At 48.4% G+C, this 14785-nt stretch overlaps 1 protein-coding gene across 1 annotated transcript; it reads left to right on the top strand.

The window, feature by feature from the left end:
• Positions 1 to 8516: 8516 nt before the first annotated feature.
• VC83_09573 (uncharacterized protein) lies at positions 8517 to 12800 on the top strand (the record flags this gene model as incomplete). Its single annotated transcript, XM_024472986.1, has 5 exons — positions 8517 to 8679; positions 8740 to 9252; positions 10025 to 11435; positions 11554 to 12739; positions 12795 to 12800. The coding sequence occupies 5 exons, from the start codon at positions 8517 to 8519 to the stop codon at positions 12798 to 12800; spliced, it is 3279 nt and encodes a 1092-aa protein (XP_024319479.1).
• Positions 12801 to 14785: the final 1985 nt, after the last annotated feature.

Genomic DNA, 14785 nt, shown 5'->3' with positions numbered 1-14785 from the left:
TCTATATCTCTGCACACCCTGCCACTGGAGTGTAACACTGACTTCTAAATGATAGAAGACACAGAGGTTCTCTTGCGTAAAGGTTTACTTATCAGAGGAGGCAGGGGATCAGACACAAAGGCTTCAAGTAACACGTTACTAGTATATAACAATACTGTATTGAGTTGAGCACGAAGCTCCTATCTAAGGAAATACTATCTACTTATATAGTGGCGTCGTGCCTAGTGGACTCTTGGGAACTCACTCGAGTCCTCGGAGTCCTGGACTCTTAGGACTCTTCTCATCATCCTGCGAGTCCATCACGTGCCTAGTGGACTCCTGGAACTCACTCGAGTCCTCAGAGTCCTGGACTCTTAGGACTCTTCTCATCATCCTGCGAGTCCGTCACGTGATACTTTCGGAACTACTATTCCCCGCTGCCCTCCAGGTACCAGGGCCGGTCTCATGCGACCTCCCTCCTTCCTGTCCTGTAGTTGGCCAGCCTTCTTGTTCCGTCGTAACACTCGCTCCTTCCCCTGGGCATTCGTCTCGAATCCTATAAGTACGTCCATGCCCCAGGACTCTGCTGCTCCTCAGCGAGTCCTTCAACATGCAACATGCCTACTGACACTGCCCGCAAACTCCAGGAACGCAACGATCTTGTCCGTCGAATAAAGAACCACGGATACGAACTACCCGAAATGGATTCTTGCTCGAATGCGTGAGGGGAAACGTACTTGCGTGTCGTCTCCAAATGATTCACGGCGGTGCGCCGAGTGCGTTCGTCGCAACTTAAAAGAAAAATGTGACTGTATGGGTCCTGAGCATCCCGACTGGGTGAAGCTCGAACGGGAGGAGGATCGCCTGGATCGCGAAGAGGAAGAAACCCTTTCAAAGTTACTTCGTCTGCGGAAGCAGAAACGCCTCATCCGAACCCGTGGTAAAGATATGCTCCGGCGAGGTTTGAAAACCCTCGACGAGCTTGATGCGGCAGAGGAGGCCGAACGTGTGGCTGCTGAGAAGCGTGACGCTGTTGAGGTCGAGGAACAGGCAGTTAGCGCTGCCTCCTCGTCTGTGACCGGGACCCCCCGCTTCCTCCGATCCACTGGCCTACTCCCCTGCATCTTGGGATCAATGGCTGGCGGATGGCGGCGTCAATATTCCTCCAGCAGTTCTTTGCTGATGTTCCTTGTTGGTTCCCACGAATTATCCGTAGGTTCGTAATTTTCCCATTTTATCAAAAACTTCTTCTTCGACGTCCTACTAACCTTCTGTCTAGGATCGCTTCGACCTCATATTCGATTATCTCATTCTCGGGTTGGAGTTCGGTGTCGGTCGCAATTGGGGTATTTCCTCTTGCTGGTTCCAGTAGTGAGACATGAAATACCGGGTGTAGTCTAGACTTCCTGGGTAGCTGCAGTCTGTAATTAACTGAGCTGACTTTGTTCAATATTTTGAATGGTCCCAATTTCTTGAAGTCCAACTTTGTGCTTGGTCGTTTCGTTTGATATGTTTCCGGAGTAGGTATACTTTATCCCCCTCCTTGAAGGCAGGTTCCATACTGCGCTTCTTGTTTGCGTATGCGGCGGATCGTTCATTTAAGAATTGGATGTCCGTCGCAAGTTGTTCGTGGAATGATTTCAGTTGTTCCACCACGATCAGGGCTTGTTCAGCTCGTGATTCATCCGGTCTTGGTTGCCTATATGCTTCTGGCTGGTAGCCATAATTGGCAAAGAACGGTGAGACTTTCGTTGCTTCTGTCATCGCGCTGTTATATGATGTGCGATGGGTAAGATCTGAACCCAGTTATCCTGTTGATGATTGACATAGCTTCGCAGGTACTGTTCAAGGGTCTGGTTTAATCTTTCTGTTTGGCCGTCTGTCTGGGATGAAAAGCTGTTGATAGCTTATGATTTGTTCCCAGTAGCGCCATCAATGATTTCCAGAATTTCGAAGTAAAGAGCTTGTCTCTATCTGAGATGATTTCTTCTGGCATCCCATGATCGGCTAATATGACTCGAATGAAGGTATATGCGAGCGCTCGGCGTCGCTAGCTTCTAGATATGGTATAAACTTCCCATATTTCGTGAGTCTTTCCGTGATGATGAGGATAGAGTCATATTCTATTCCTGTTAACGGGTCCTTGGAGGGTGGAAGCTTGACGATGAAGTCCAAAGCTATTGATTTCCACGCTCCTCTTGTACTGGTGTCGACTTGAGTTGTCCGTATGGCAGATGCCTATTGGATTTTGACTTGCTGCAAATGTCGCACTCTCTTACCACTGTCTCTACCTGCTTCCTCATACCTGGGGAAGTAGTACCTACCTAGACGATGTCCTGGTGTATTCAGCAACCAAGGAGGAGCATGTCAAGCATGTCAAACTCGTCCTGAAGAAACTAAAGGAGTACAGCTTACTCCTCAAACCAGAGAAGTGCGAGTTCCATAAAAACCAAGTCGAATTCTTGGGTTACATTATTGGAACGCACGGCATCAAGATGGACCAAGCAAAAGTAACGGCAGTGTTGGAATGGCCAACACCGACCACGGTCAAGGAAGTGCAAGCCTTCCTAGGCTTCGCCAACTTCTACCGAAGATTCATCTCGGGATATTCCAAGGTAGCTCAACCACTCACGGAGCTTACCAGAAAGGATCTCGAATTCAAATGGACGGACAAGGCAGAGGCTGCTTTCCAGGAACTTAAGACGAAGTTCACGGAAGCACCTATCCTTGCTACATTTGACCCTGCAAAGAAGATCATCCTCGAAACGGACTCTTCTGACTTCGCAATTGGAGCATGTCTGAATCAACCAGACGAGAACGGTAAGTTCAAACCAATCGCGTACTACTCTAGGAAACTGTCACCCGCGGAACTCAATTACGACATCCACGACAAGGAGCTACTGGCTATTGTCGTTGCCTTTGAGCAGTGGCGAGTATATCTTGAGGGATCCACCTACCCTGTGCAGGTATGGACGGATCACAAGAACCTCATATACTTCACCACGACCAAGGTTTTAAACCGCAGACAAGTCCGCTGGGCAGAAACCCTCGCAGCCTACAACTTCACGATAACCTATCGCAAGGGCTCCGAGAATGCAAGAGCAGACGCTCTCAGCAGACGGACCGACTACGCCGGCCCAAAGGAAGAAAGACCTAGAGCAATTCTGAAGAAAACAGATGCAGGAATACAGTACAACGAGTTACTAGCGACGATCTCAGTCATCGAAGATACAGAACTCGAGGAAAGACTCAAGAAAGCTTACGCAACAGACGAATGCGCCAAGCGAGTCTTGTCCAAAGTCGAAGGCGACTTCACCATCGACGAACAAGGATTGATTCGATACAAAGGGTTAGTGTATGTCCCAAGTCAAATGAGACGCCCGCTGGTGCAAGAACAACACTCGTTACCAGCACACGGTCATCAGGGAGTAACACAATGGTAAAGATGTCTAAGTATTCGTGCAAAGCATCATTCATCAGTCGTTGCATAGATGCGGGTGCGTTTGTTAGCCCAAAGGGCATGACTTGATACTCGAATAGGCCATAGCGGGTGCGGAATGCTGTTTTCCACTCTTCCCCAGCCTTGATTCGGATCAGGTTGTATGCTCCTCGCAGATCTAGCTTACTGAAGATCTTTGCTCCTTGAAATCTATTGTGTAGTTCGTTGATTAACGGCAGGGCATACCTGTCCTTGATTGTGATGTTGTTCAACGCTCGATAGTCCACACATAACCGTAGGGAGCCGTCTGTAACGCTGACTTCTAAACGATAGAAGACACAGAGGTTCTCTTGCGTAAAGGTTTACTTATCAGAGGAGGCAGGGGATCAGACACAAAGGCTTCAAGTAACACGTTACTAGTATATAACAAATACTGTATTGAGTTGAGCACGAAGCTCCTATCTAAGGAAATACTATCTACTTATATAGTGGCGTCGTGCCTAGTGGACTCTTGGGAACTCACTCGAGTCCTCGGAGTCCTGGACTCTTAGGACTCTTCTCATCATCCTGCGAGTCCGTCACGTGATACTTTCGGAACTACTATTCCCCGCTGCCCCTCCAGGTACCAGGGCCGGTCTCATGCGACCTCCCTCCTTCCTGTCCTGTAGTTGGCCAGCCTTCTTGTTCCGTCGTAACACTCGCTCCCTTCCCCTGGGCATTCGTCTCGAATCCTATAAGTACGTCCATGTCCCCGGGACTCTGCTGCTCCTCAGCGAGTCCTTCAATATGCAACATGCCTACTGACACTGCCCGCAAACTCCAGGAACGCAACGATCTTGTCCGTCGAATAAAGAACCACGGATACGAACTACCCGAAATGGATTCTTGCTCGAACTGCGTGAGGCGAAACATTACTTGCGTGTCGTCTCCAAATGATTCACGGCGGTGCGCCGAGTGCGTTCGTCGCAACTTGAAAGAAAAGTGTGACTGTATGGGTCCTGAGCATCCCGACTGGGTGAAGCTCGAACGGGAGGAGGATCGCCTGGATCGCGAAGAGGAAGAAACCCTTTCAAAGTTACTTCGTCTGCGGAAGCAGAAACGCCTCATCCGAACCCGTGGTAAAGATATGCTCCGGCGAGGTTTGAAAACCCTCGACGAGCTTGATGCGGCAGAGGAGGCCGAACGTGTGGCTGCTGAGAAGCGTGACGCTGTTGAGGCTGAGGAACAGGCAGTTAGCGCTGCCTCCTCGTCTGTGACCGGGACCCTCGCTTCCTCCGATCCACTGGCCTACTCCCCTGCATCTTGGGATCAATGGCTGGCGGACGGCGGCGTCGATATTCCTCCAGCAGTTCTTTGCTGATGTTCCTTGTTGGTTCCCACGAATTATCCGTAGGTTCGTAATTTTCCCATTTTATCAAAAACTCTTCTCGACGTCCTACTAACCTTCTGTCTAGGATCGCTTCAACCTCATATTCGATTATCTCATTCTCGGGTTGGAGTTCGGTGTCGGTCGCAATTGGGGTATTTCCTCTTGCTGGTTCCAGTAGTGAGACATGAAATACCGGGTGTAGTCTAGACTTCTTGGGTAGCTGCAGTCTGTAATTAACTGAGCTGACTTTGTTCAATATTTTGAATGGTCCCAATTTCTTGAAGTCCAACTTTGTGCTTGGTCGTTTCGTTTTGATATGTTTCCGGAGTAGGTATACTTTATCCCCCTCCTTGAAGGCAGGTTCCATACTGCGCTTCTTGTTTGCGTATGCGGCGGATCGTTCATTTAAGAATTGGATGTCCGTCGCAAGTTGTTCGTGGAATGATTTCAGTTGTTCCACCACGATCAGGGCTTGTTCAGCTCGTGATTCATCCGGTCTTGGTTGCCTATATGCTTCTGGCTGGTAGCCATAATTGGCAAAGAACGGTGAGACTTTCGTTGCTTCTGTCATCGCGCTGTTATATGCAAACTGTGCGATGGGTAAGATCTGAACCCAGTTATCCTGTTGATGATTGACATAGCTTCGCAGGTACTGTTCAAGGGTCTGGTTTAATCTTTCTGTTTGGCCGTCTGTCTGGGGATGAAAAGCTGTTGACAGCTTATGATTTGTTCCCAGTAGCGCCATCAATGATTTCCAGAATTTCGAAGTAAAGAGCTTGTCTCTATCTGAGATGATTTCTTCTGGCATCCCATGATCGGCTAATATGACTCGAATGAAGGTATATGCGAGCGCCTCGGCGTCGCTAGCTTCTAGATATGGTATAAACTTCCCATATTTCGTGAGTCTTTCCGTGATGACGAGGATAGAGTCGTATTCTATTCCTGTTAACGGGTCCTTGGAGGGTGGAAGCTTGACGATGAAGTCCAAAGCTATTGATTTCCACGCTCCTTTTGGTACTGGTGTCGACTTGAGTTGTCCGTATGGCAGATGCCTATTGGATTTTGACTTGCTGCAAATGTCGCACTCTCTTACCACTGTCTCTACTAGTAGTGTCGAGTGATTCGTTCGAAGGTTCGTGTTACTCCCTGATGACCGTGTGCTGGTAACGAGTGTTGTTCTTGCACCAGCGGGCGTCTCATTTGACTTGGGACATACACTAACCCTTTGTATCGAATCAATCCTTGTTCGTCGATGGTGAAGTCGCCTTCGACTTTGGACAAGACTCGCTTGGCGCATTCGTCTGTTGCGTAAGCTTTCTTGAGTCTTTCCTCGAGTTCTGTATCTTCGATGACTGAGATCGTCGCTAGTAACTCGTTGTACTGTATTCCTGCATCTGTTTTCTTCAGAATTACTCTAGGTCTTTCTTCCTTTGGGCCGGCGTAGTCGGTCCGTCTGCTGAGAGCGTCTGCTCTTGCATTCTCGGAGCCCTTGCGATAGGTTATCGTGAAGTTGTAGGCTGTGAGGGTTTCTGCCCAGCGGACTTGTCTGCGGTTTAAAACCTTGGTCGTGGTGAAGTATATGAGGTTCTTGTGATCCGTCCATACCTGCACAGGGTAGGTGGATCCCTCAAGATATACTCGCCACTGCTCAAAGGCAACGACAATAGCCAGTAGCTCCTTGTCGTGGATGTCGTAATTGAGTTCCGCGGGTGACAGTTTCCTAGAGTAGTACGCGATTGGTTTGAACTTACCGTTCTCGTCTGGTTGATTCAGACATGCTCCAATTGCGAAGTCAGAAGAGTCCGTTTCGAGGATGATCTTCTTTGCAGGGTCAAATGTAGCAAGGATAGGTGCTTCCGTGAACTTCGTCTTAAGTTCCTGGAAAGCAGCCTCTGCCTTGTCCGTCCATTTGAATTCGAGATCCTTTCTGGTAAGCTCCGTGAGTGGTTGAGCTACCTTGGAATATCCCGAGATGAATCTTCGGTAGAAGTTGGCGAAGCCTAGGAAGGCTTGCACTTCCTTGACCGTGGTCGGTGTTGGCCATTCCAACACTGCCGTTACTTTTGCTTGGTCCATCTTGATGCCGTGCGTTCCAATAATGTAACCCAAGAATTCGACTTGGTTTTTATGGAACTCGCACTTCTCTGGTTTGAGGAGTAAGCTGTACTCCTTTAGTTTCTTCAGGACGAGTTTGACATGCTTGACATGCTCCTCCTTGGTTGCTGAATACACCAGGACATCGTCTAGGTAGACAATGGTAAAGATGTCTAAGTATTCGTGCAAAGCATCATTCATCAGTCGTTGCATAGATGCGGGTGCGTTTGTTAGCCCAAAGGGCATGACTTGATACTCGAATAGGCCATAGCGGGTGCGGAATGCTGTTTTCCACTCTTCCCCAGCCTTGATTCGGATCAGGTTGTATGCTCCTCGCAGATCTAGCTTACTGAAGATCTTTGCTCCTTGAAATCTATTGTGTAGTTCGTTGATTAACGGCAGGGCATACCTGTCCTTGATTGTGATGTTGTTCAACGCTCGATAGTCCACACATAACCGTAGGGAGCCATCTTTCTTTGGTACGAAAAGCACCGGACTTCCTGCTGGTGATGTGGATGGTCTGATGAATCCTTTCGCGAGGTTATCATCGATGTACTCCTTAAGTACCTTCAGCTCCTTTTCAGATAGCTGATATATTGGTCCGAACGGTGGACTCTTGTCTTTCTCCAAAGGTATCTCGTGATCCCATGGTTGGTGCTTAGGAAGCGCCTCATTCTTAGGGCCTTCCTGGAATAATTGCTCATATTCCTTGTACTCCACCGGTATACTCGTCGGTGAGGATGCCTGGGCTAGGTCATCGAGCTCGGAGGTTGCACATAACTCCTTCCGGCCCTGGGAGGGTTTCTCCCGTTGTCGCGTGTCCGTCCGTTGTTCACACGCGCACTGGCTCATCACAACTTTCTCGTTCCACCAGTCGATCTGGGGGTTGTGTTTCTTGAGCCATGGCACACCAAGGATGCACGCATGGTTGTCCATGTGCACGATGTCAAACTGAATCGTTTCCTTGTGCCCGTGTAGCATGACCATTTCCAATGGGACCGTTTCGTGGGTCACCATTCCTTCATTAGTCGAGATGGGCTCTCCATCTACGACCATTAATGGGTATGGTTCGGCTTTCATTGTTGTTTTGAAGCCTTGCGTGTCTGCTACTTTCTTTGTCATAAAGTTGCCCGTCGCTCCTAACCTTATGTCTCTGCCGTTGGACGCCCAAAGGCATCCATTTTAGGTTAGATGTGGCCCGTGCACTTGTCTTGGCACTAGTTGCCGATGGGCGCACAACGGCATTCTCTAGGGTTACGTTTTATATGGATTACTATAGCTATTACCATCAATTCCATCATGGCAGAACGTCAGAGCATCAATTCCATTCAAGTTCCAGTGACTTTGAGCCATCTGATCCAACTAAACGTTGAGTATAAGGTGTTGGTTTGTTTGAGTGCACATTGCTGCAAAGCAGTTAGCGGTGTAGGACTAACTGAGCACTTCCGCAAAATCCATAAGGAGAAACTGGAAGTTCGAAAGCAGATACAGCACTATATTCAGAGGGTTCCATTTGATTATAATTATTCAACTATCCAATTACCAGTTGATGGACTACCACCACAGCCAGTTATTCCAATAGTTGATGGATTCCAATGTCAGCATTGTAGGTATTATACAATCAGTCGAAGAGTAATGAAGGATCATGGCCGAAATAAGCATTCAATGAAACGGGTGGATGACAACCAGTTATTCCAGGCTGTACGGCTGCAGACATGGTTTCGAGATGGAAAGGAGCGATATTGGGTTGTGGATGAGAGTAGACAGGCTGAAGGAATGCAAGCGACGCATCAATTGAGTAAGTTGGATTCTGGCAATCTTTATAGTAATCATTATAGTAACCAGCTGATGATATTAGTACGCGACGTTGGAGAGCAGTCTAGCGATGATGTTAGTGAGGAAGAGCAAGCCAGCAACCAGGAAGGCGATGCTGAGGACCAGATCATACGCGACATCGAGCAGTGGAAGGAGGCAGCACAGGAGCGCAGGTTGACACTGCTAGCCAAGCCCGCGGCTGATGAGCTAGACCCATGGCTACGATACACTGGGTGGAACGAGGTTCTTCAGGAGTCACAGGTTGATATTATCCAGACGTACAAATACGCGCGTGAGCCAGAGGAGAAGGAGACCAAATTACAACGACTGTTACGTGCATGGGATCGGATTCTTGAACGCTGTCTTGATACGCTAGCAAATATGGACCACAAGGATGTACTAAAGTGGTGGGCATCACCAAAGAATGAGGTTGCGAGCCAGCATCCATTCGAGCTTCACCAGAGCGTTCAGTCGGTTCATAAGTGTAGTGCAGTATGGCAGAGGTTCATCTGTTACATGATGAGGACGGCGACAGTTGACTGGGAGGATGATACAGGTATGTGGATGGTTACTATGGTGGTTACTATGGAAGAGGCAAACCCATCTGCGCAAAGCGCACGGCGTCAACGAGTGTGGAGGGTTGGGTGATAGGATATATCAAACCCAGACTCGTGTGGGTGTTTACTATAGTAGTTACTATAGAAGACCCCAACCCATCCGCGCGAAGCGCACCAGCGTCCCGCAACGTGTGTGGAGGGTTGGGTGGTAGGATATATCAAACCCAGACCCGTGTGGGTGTTTACTATAGTAGTTACTATAGTATATGACCCAAACCCGTCCGCGCGAAGCGCACCAGCGTCCCGCAACGTGTGTGGAGGGTTGGGTGGTAGGATATACCAAACCCAGACCCGTGTGGGTGTTTACTATAGTAGTTACTATAGAAGACCCAAACCCGTCCACGCGAAGCGCACCAGCGTCTTACAACGTGTGTGGAGGGTTCGGTGGTAGGATATATCAAACCCAGACCCATGTGCGCGAAGCGCACAGCATCACAAAACGTGTGTGGAGGGGGTGGGATATATCAAACCCAAACCCATCTGCGCGAAGTGCACGGCGTCACACAACGTGTGTGGAGGGTTGTGTGGTAGGATAAATCAAACCCAGACCCATCTGCGTGAAGCGCACAGCTTTACACAGTGAGTAGATGGTTACTATAGTAGTTACTATAGTATATAACCCAAAACCATCTGCGCGAAGTGCACATTGGCAACGTGTGTGAAGGGTTACTATAATGATTGCTATAATATTTACTATACTGACTTCATTAGAAACTGGCGTGGAATTCACCCATGCTCAGTGGCAGTCAATCCAACAGATCCATACGCACTTGCAAACTGAACCCAATAATGAAGACGATCAGGATCCATTACTCACAGCCGAATTGATGCGACTGTGCATGCTAGTCGTGATGCAGGACACTAGCAAGATTGGGCTGTACGAGTCACCATTGATGCATTACTTAGCTGTTCGTGGGATCGATCCACTTACCAAATCGCTATATCCACCACTTGCATACACACCAATACTTGGACGTGTGTTATGGATCACACGGCTGCTTATGCTTGAGATCGCAGTACCATTAGAGCCATGGCCAGAATTAAGACTCCAGAGCAAAGAGGATATTGAATCAATTCCCGAGCGAATCCACAAGCTACGGAGGACCCATCTCTGTGAAGGCTCATTCTCACCAACGTCAAGCATCTTGAGTCAATTAGCTATGGGGAAGAAGTATAACCAGCTGCATGAGTCGCCAGCGAACATCCACTGGTCACGCGATGAACAGACGATTTATTATCTTGGAATGGGAGTTGAGCTTGAAAAGGTTAGGGAAATGTGCCATGACTTGATAGGATTACTACAAAGATTACTATACAATCTGGCGTTTGATTCAGAGCTGCCCATGGTAGATTTGAGCCAGATCGTTGACAGCATGGCTTGGAACACGAAATTTCGACAGTCTGAGTACAGCTTCATCAACCATGTTAAGAATCGAGAGCGTACGGATGTAGGTTATCAGTATCTGCTTAAACGTGCAAGGAAGGGAAGCAAGGAGTGGCAGTTGCTTCAAAGAGCAGGCGATGGATCATACAAATGGAACGACTCACAGAAGCAGGCGTACTTGAATCAAGAGCGTCAGTTCTTACGAAAGTTGATGGTTACTTTGCATGTCACAGGTGGCCAGCCAGCTCGAGGACCAGAGATTGGATCGATCAAGGTTAGTAACAGTGTGTATTCAGCGCGGAACATATACGTCATTAATGGGCAGATGTGCTTCTTAACCATGTACGATAAGGCAAGAAAGAGGAGGGGAAACACAGATTACATTGTTCGGTTCTTGCCCAATGAGGTCAGTCAAGTGTTAGCACAGTACTTGATATATATCCGACCATTTGGCAGGGCATTAGACCAACGAGAGTCAGAGTACTTGTTTGGTGATAATCGAGGGCCATGGGCAGGAGAAGAGCTCACGCAAGCTTTAAGCAAGGCAACAAGTAAGGGGCTAGGTGTACGGTTGACAGTGCAGAGCTGGCGACACGTAGCCATTGGAATTGCTGTACGGCATTTACTACGAGCAAGCAAGACGTGGGAGAAGGACGATGAAGAGGATGAAGGAGAGTTTGCAGAGGGTGATGATGAAGAAGAGTTGGAGCAGAACACATTCCGACATATCATGGTTAGGTGAGTTTATAGTAATGATTATAGTAAGCGCTATTTATGGTAGTACCATAGTATGGTACTATTGTTTATAGTAATTATTATAGTAATCATTATGGTAATTAGTACTAACATTAAACAGACAATCAGGGCATGGGCAGAGAGTAGCCCAAGCTCATTATGCAGTTGACGGAGCATTCTTGCATCGACTAGGCCCAGAGTTAATCACAGCATATGAGCAAGCTTCAGTAGCATGGCACGAGTTGTTAGGGTTGGCACAGGCTGAGGGGAAAGGAAAGCATGGGCGACAAGCCAGCCAGCAATTAACACCAGTTGGCATCAAACGAGAGAGGAGAGAGAGCAAGCATGGGGTGAAGGCAAAGGCATTAGATGGGTTGCGACGGATCTATGGCCCACAAGCGCAGCCACGATCTGAAGGACAAGCTGCAGCACTACAACTTGTTCACCAGCCCCCAGTCACATCGATTATCGTGTTGCCCACAAGCAGTGGCAAGTCAGTGCTGTTCTTTTCAGTGGCTGCCATGGCTGTTGACCAGACAGTGATTGTGGTCGTTCCATTCACAGCACTAGTTGAAGATATCGTGGCTCGAGGACAGGCTGCTGGGCTGCACTGTAAAGAGTGGAGCTATAGTAATCATTATAGTAGTCAAGAGTTGGTGCAGCTGCTGGTTGTCAGTGCTGACCAGGCCGTCAGTGGGCAGTTTCTCCACAAGGCTAAGGGGTACGAGTTGAATGGGCAGCTAGCTCACATGTTCTTTGATGAATGCCATGTTGCATTTACAGATACATCATATCGAGAGCGGCTTCGAGAGCTGTGGAAACTACGGTACTTAAAGTGTCCATTTACAGCATTAACAGCCACATTGATGGTTGAGCTAGACGATGTATTACGAGACAGGCTATTAATTGAGGATGCAGTACTACTACGATGGAGCACTGCACGGCCGACCATTCGATATCAGGTGCAGGATAGTAAGGAAGAAGCAGCATCTGCGGTCGGACTTCGATTACTAGAAAGACTACTATACTTGCCAGATGGGAAACGTGGAGTGGTTTATGTACGGAGCTATGCAACTGGCGACTTAATCAGCAGTGCTTTAGAGTGCTCATTTTACAAGGCACGCGCAGATGATAAGGGCGAAACACTACAGAAGTGGGCTCAAGGAAGTGGAGGATGGATTGTGGCGACAGGAGCATTAGGGACAGGAATTAATATTCCAGGGATCATATATGTGGTGCATATTGATAGGCCATATGGATTGACGAGCTTTGCTCAACAGTCAGGAAGGGGAGGAAGAGAGGGAGAGGTTAGTGAGTCGATAATCGTCACACTAGTACAGAGTGTAGGGGTAAAGAGTCAAGGGTTGATGAGCGAGTATTCAGTGGAGCAGGTGGATGAGGATGCAATGACGGAATATATCCAGAGCAGGGAGTGCAGGCGAGTAGTATTAGGGCACTACTTTGATGGGGTAGTAGAGGGAGTGAGCTGTGTAGGGTCGGACAGCGTGCTATGCGATTTGTGTTTGAGCCAAGTGGCAGTAAGGAAGAGAGGTGAGGAGGAGGCGATTACTATAAAGGTTACTATAAATGATGGTAGTAGGAATGATGGCAGGGAAAGCACGGGTGGCAGGATTCAGAGTAAGATGAAAGAGGTAGAAGAAGAGGAAGAGCAGATGAGAGGGGTGATGAATAGGTTAAAGGGGGGATGCATATATTGCGAGCTAGTATATGGCAAAGGGAGGCAGCACGAGTACGTTGATTGTATGGAAGCAGAAATGGAGGGATGTGGGATTGCAGGGTATGAGGAATGGCGTGGGGGGGTTGATTTAAGAGGACTAGGGCAGTGCGAAGAGTGTGGATTGTCAGTAAAGGTATGTCGACGGTGGGAAGGGGGGTTGTGAGGATGGCAGAAGAGAGGTGTGAGTATGAGGGGGTGATGCTAGTAGGGATATTCATATTATTCCAACAGGGGTATTTACAAGGAGTGGCAGAAGTAGGGGGTTCCAAGGGAGGTATCCCGAGGAGATATGGGGATGGATGAAGGAGAGGGAAGAAAGGATGAATAGGGTTGAGAGCAATTGGATGTTAGTATGGCGAGAAGCATGTAGGATGTTAGAGATGATGAGGGATGAGCGTAAGGGTTTATAGTAATTAGTATAGTAAACTACCATCTATGCTAACCCTAGCTCGAATGCCAGACTAGCCTTTGGAATATTTCGAGGCAACACTCTCGCTCTGATACTCAGTTTGAGGGAGGGGAGCTGTGCCTGCCAGCCCTTGGCCTATAGGATCCCTTCCAGCCAGGGGATGTTGTCCTGTTCCGCTCTGCAGTCCTCGAGCACTGGATCGCGCCCTTCGAGGGCACGCGGTACTCGTGCCTCTTCTTCACGAAGCAGAGCAACCGGCAGCCAGGTGAGGAGGAGTAGAGGGCTTGTCTCCTGGTCCATTTCCGGACTCACGTTCTTGCAGGACGGTAGGTTGACGGTCTCGCAATCGAGTGGAACGTTCGCTGACGTTTCCTGTGCAGCTTTGCAAGGGGAACAAATTGACGTACTCCGATTGTTGATCGGACTTTCGATGGTGGAGATATTCCGGTTTTGGTCGGGCGATGCATGGGAGGGGTGATTGGGGGAGCATGTTATAGGATGGATTGTAATATCCTGACGCGGCATGCAGATGGTGCGTTCGATAGCGTTAATAAAAGTGATTTGCAAGACGAATCAAATGGCGTACTCCGATTTGTGATACGAGTTGAGACGGGTGAGATATTGCAGATTTCGCTGGGGGACAGTAGGGGTGGTGGAGCACCTACTCTGAGGGATTATAACCTTTGCAGCTACGGCGGAAACTTCACGTTCGATATCGTCATTGGAAGAGATTTGCAAGAGAAATCGAATGGCCTCTTACGATTTTTGATACGACTTGAAACGAGTGAGTTATTTCGGATTTGTTGGGCCGGGCCCAGGAAATGGGGCCCCATGGTAACATGTGAGAAGGATTCCAACTTTTGCAGCGACGTCTGAAACTTAACGTTCGGTATCGTCAATGGAAGATATTTACAAGGGGAATCGAATGGCGTTATCCCAAGTTTTGATCCGAGTTCAACTGGTGAAGATATTCCGGATTTAGACGGGTGGCAGTGGGTAGGAAGGCCAAGGGGGATGGTTACATATGAGACGTGGTATAACTTGTGCAGCAGTGCGCTGAACTTAACGTTCGATAGCGTTATTGAAAGAGGATTGCAAGGGGAACAAAATGGCGTACTCCTTTTTTTGATACGAGAAAAAATGGGTTAGTTATTTCGGATTTCGTCAGGTGCTTGGTGGCTGAGGGACTGGCTGAGTATAGTTTAT

The sequence above is a fragment of the Pseudogymnoascus destructans genome (genome assembly GCF_001641265.1).
Source record: "Pseudogymnoascus destructans isolate 20631-21 unplaced genomic scaffold scaffold_75, whole genome shotgun sequence".
NCBI classification, from domain to species: domain Eukaryota; kingdom Fungi; phylum Ascomycota; class Leotiomycetes; order Thelebolales; family Thelebolaceae; genus Pseudogymnoascus; species Pseudogymnoascus destructans.
The sequence above is the reverse complement of the archived record's forward strand: the minus strand, read 5'-3'. Positions and strand labels throughout refer to the sequence as shown.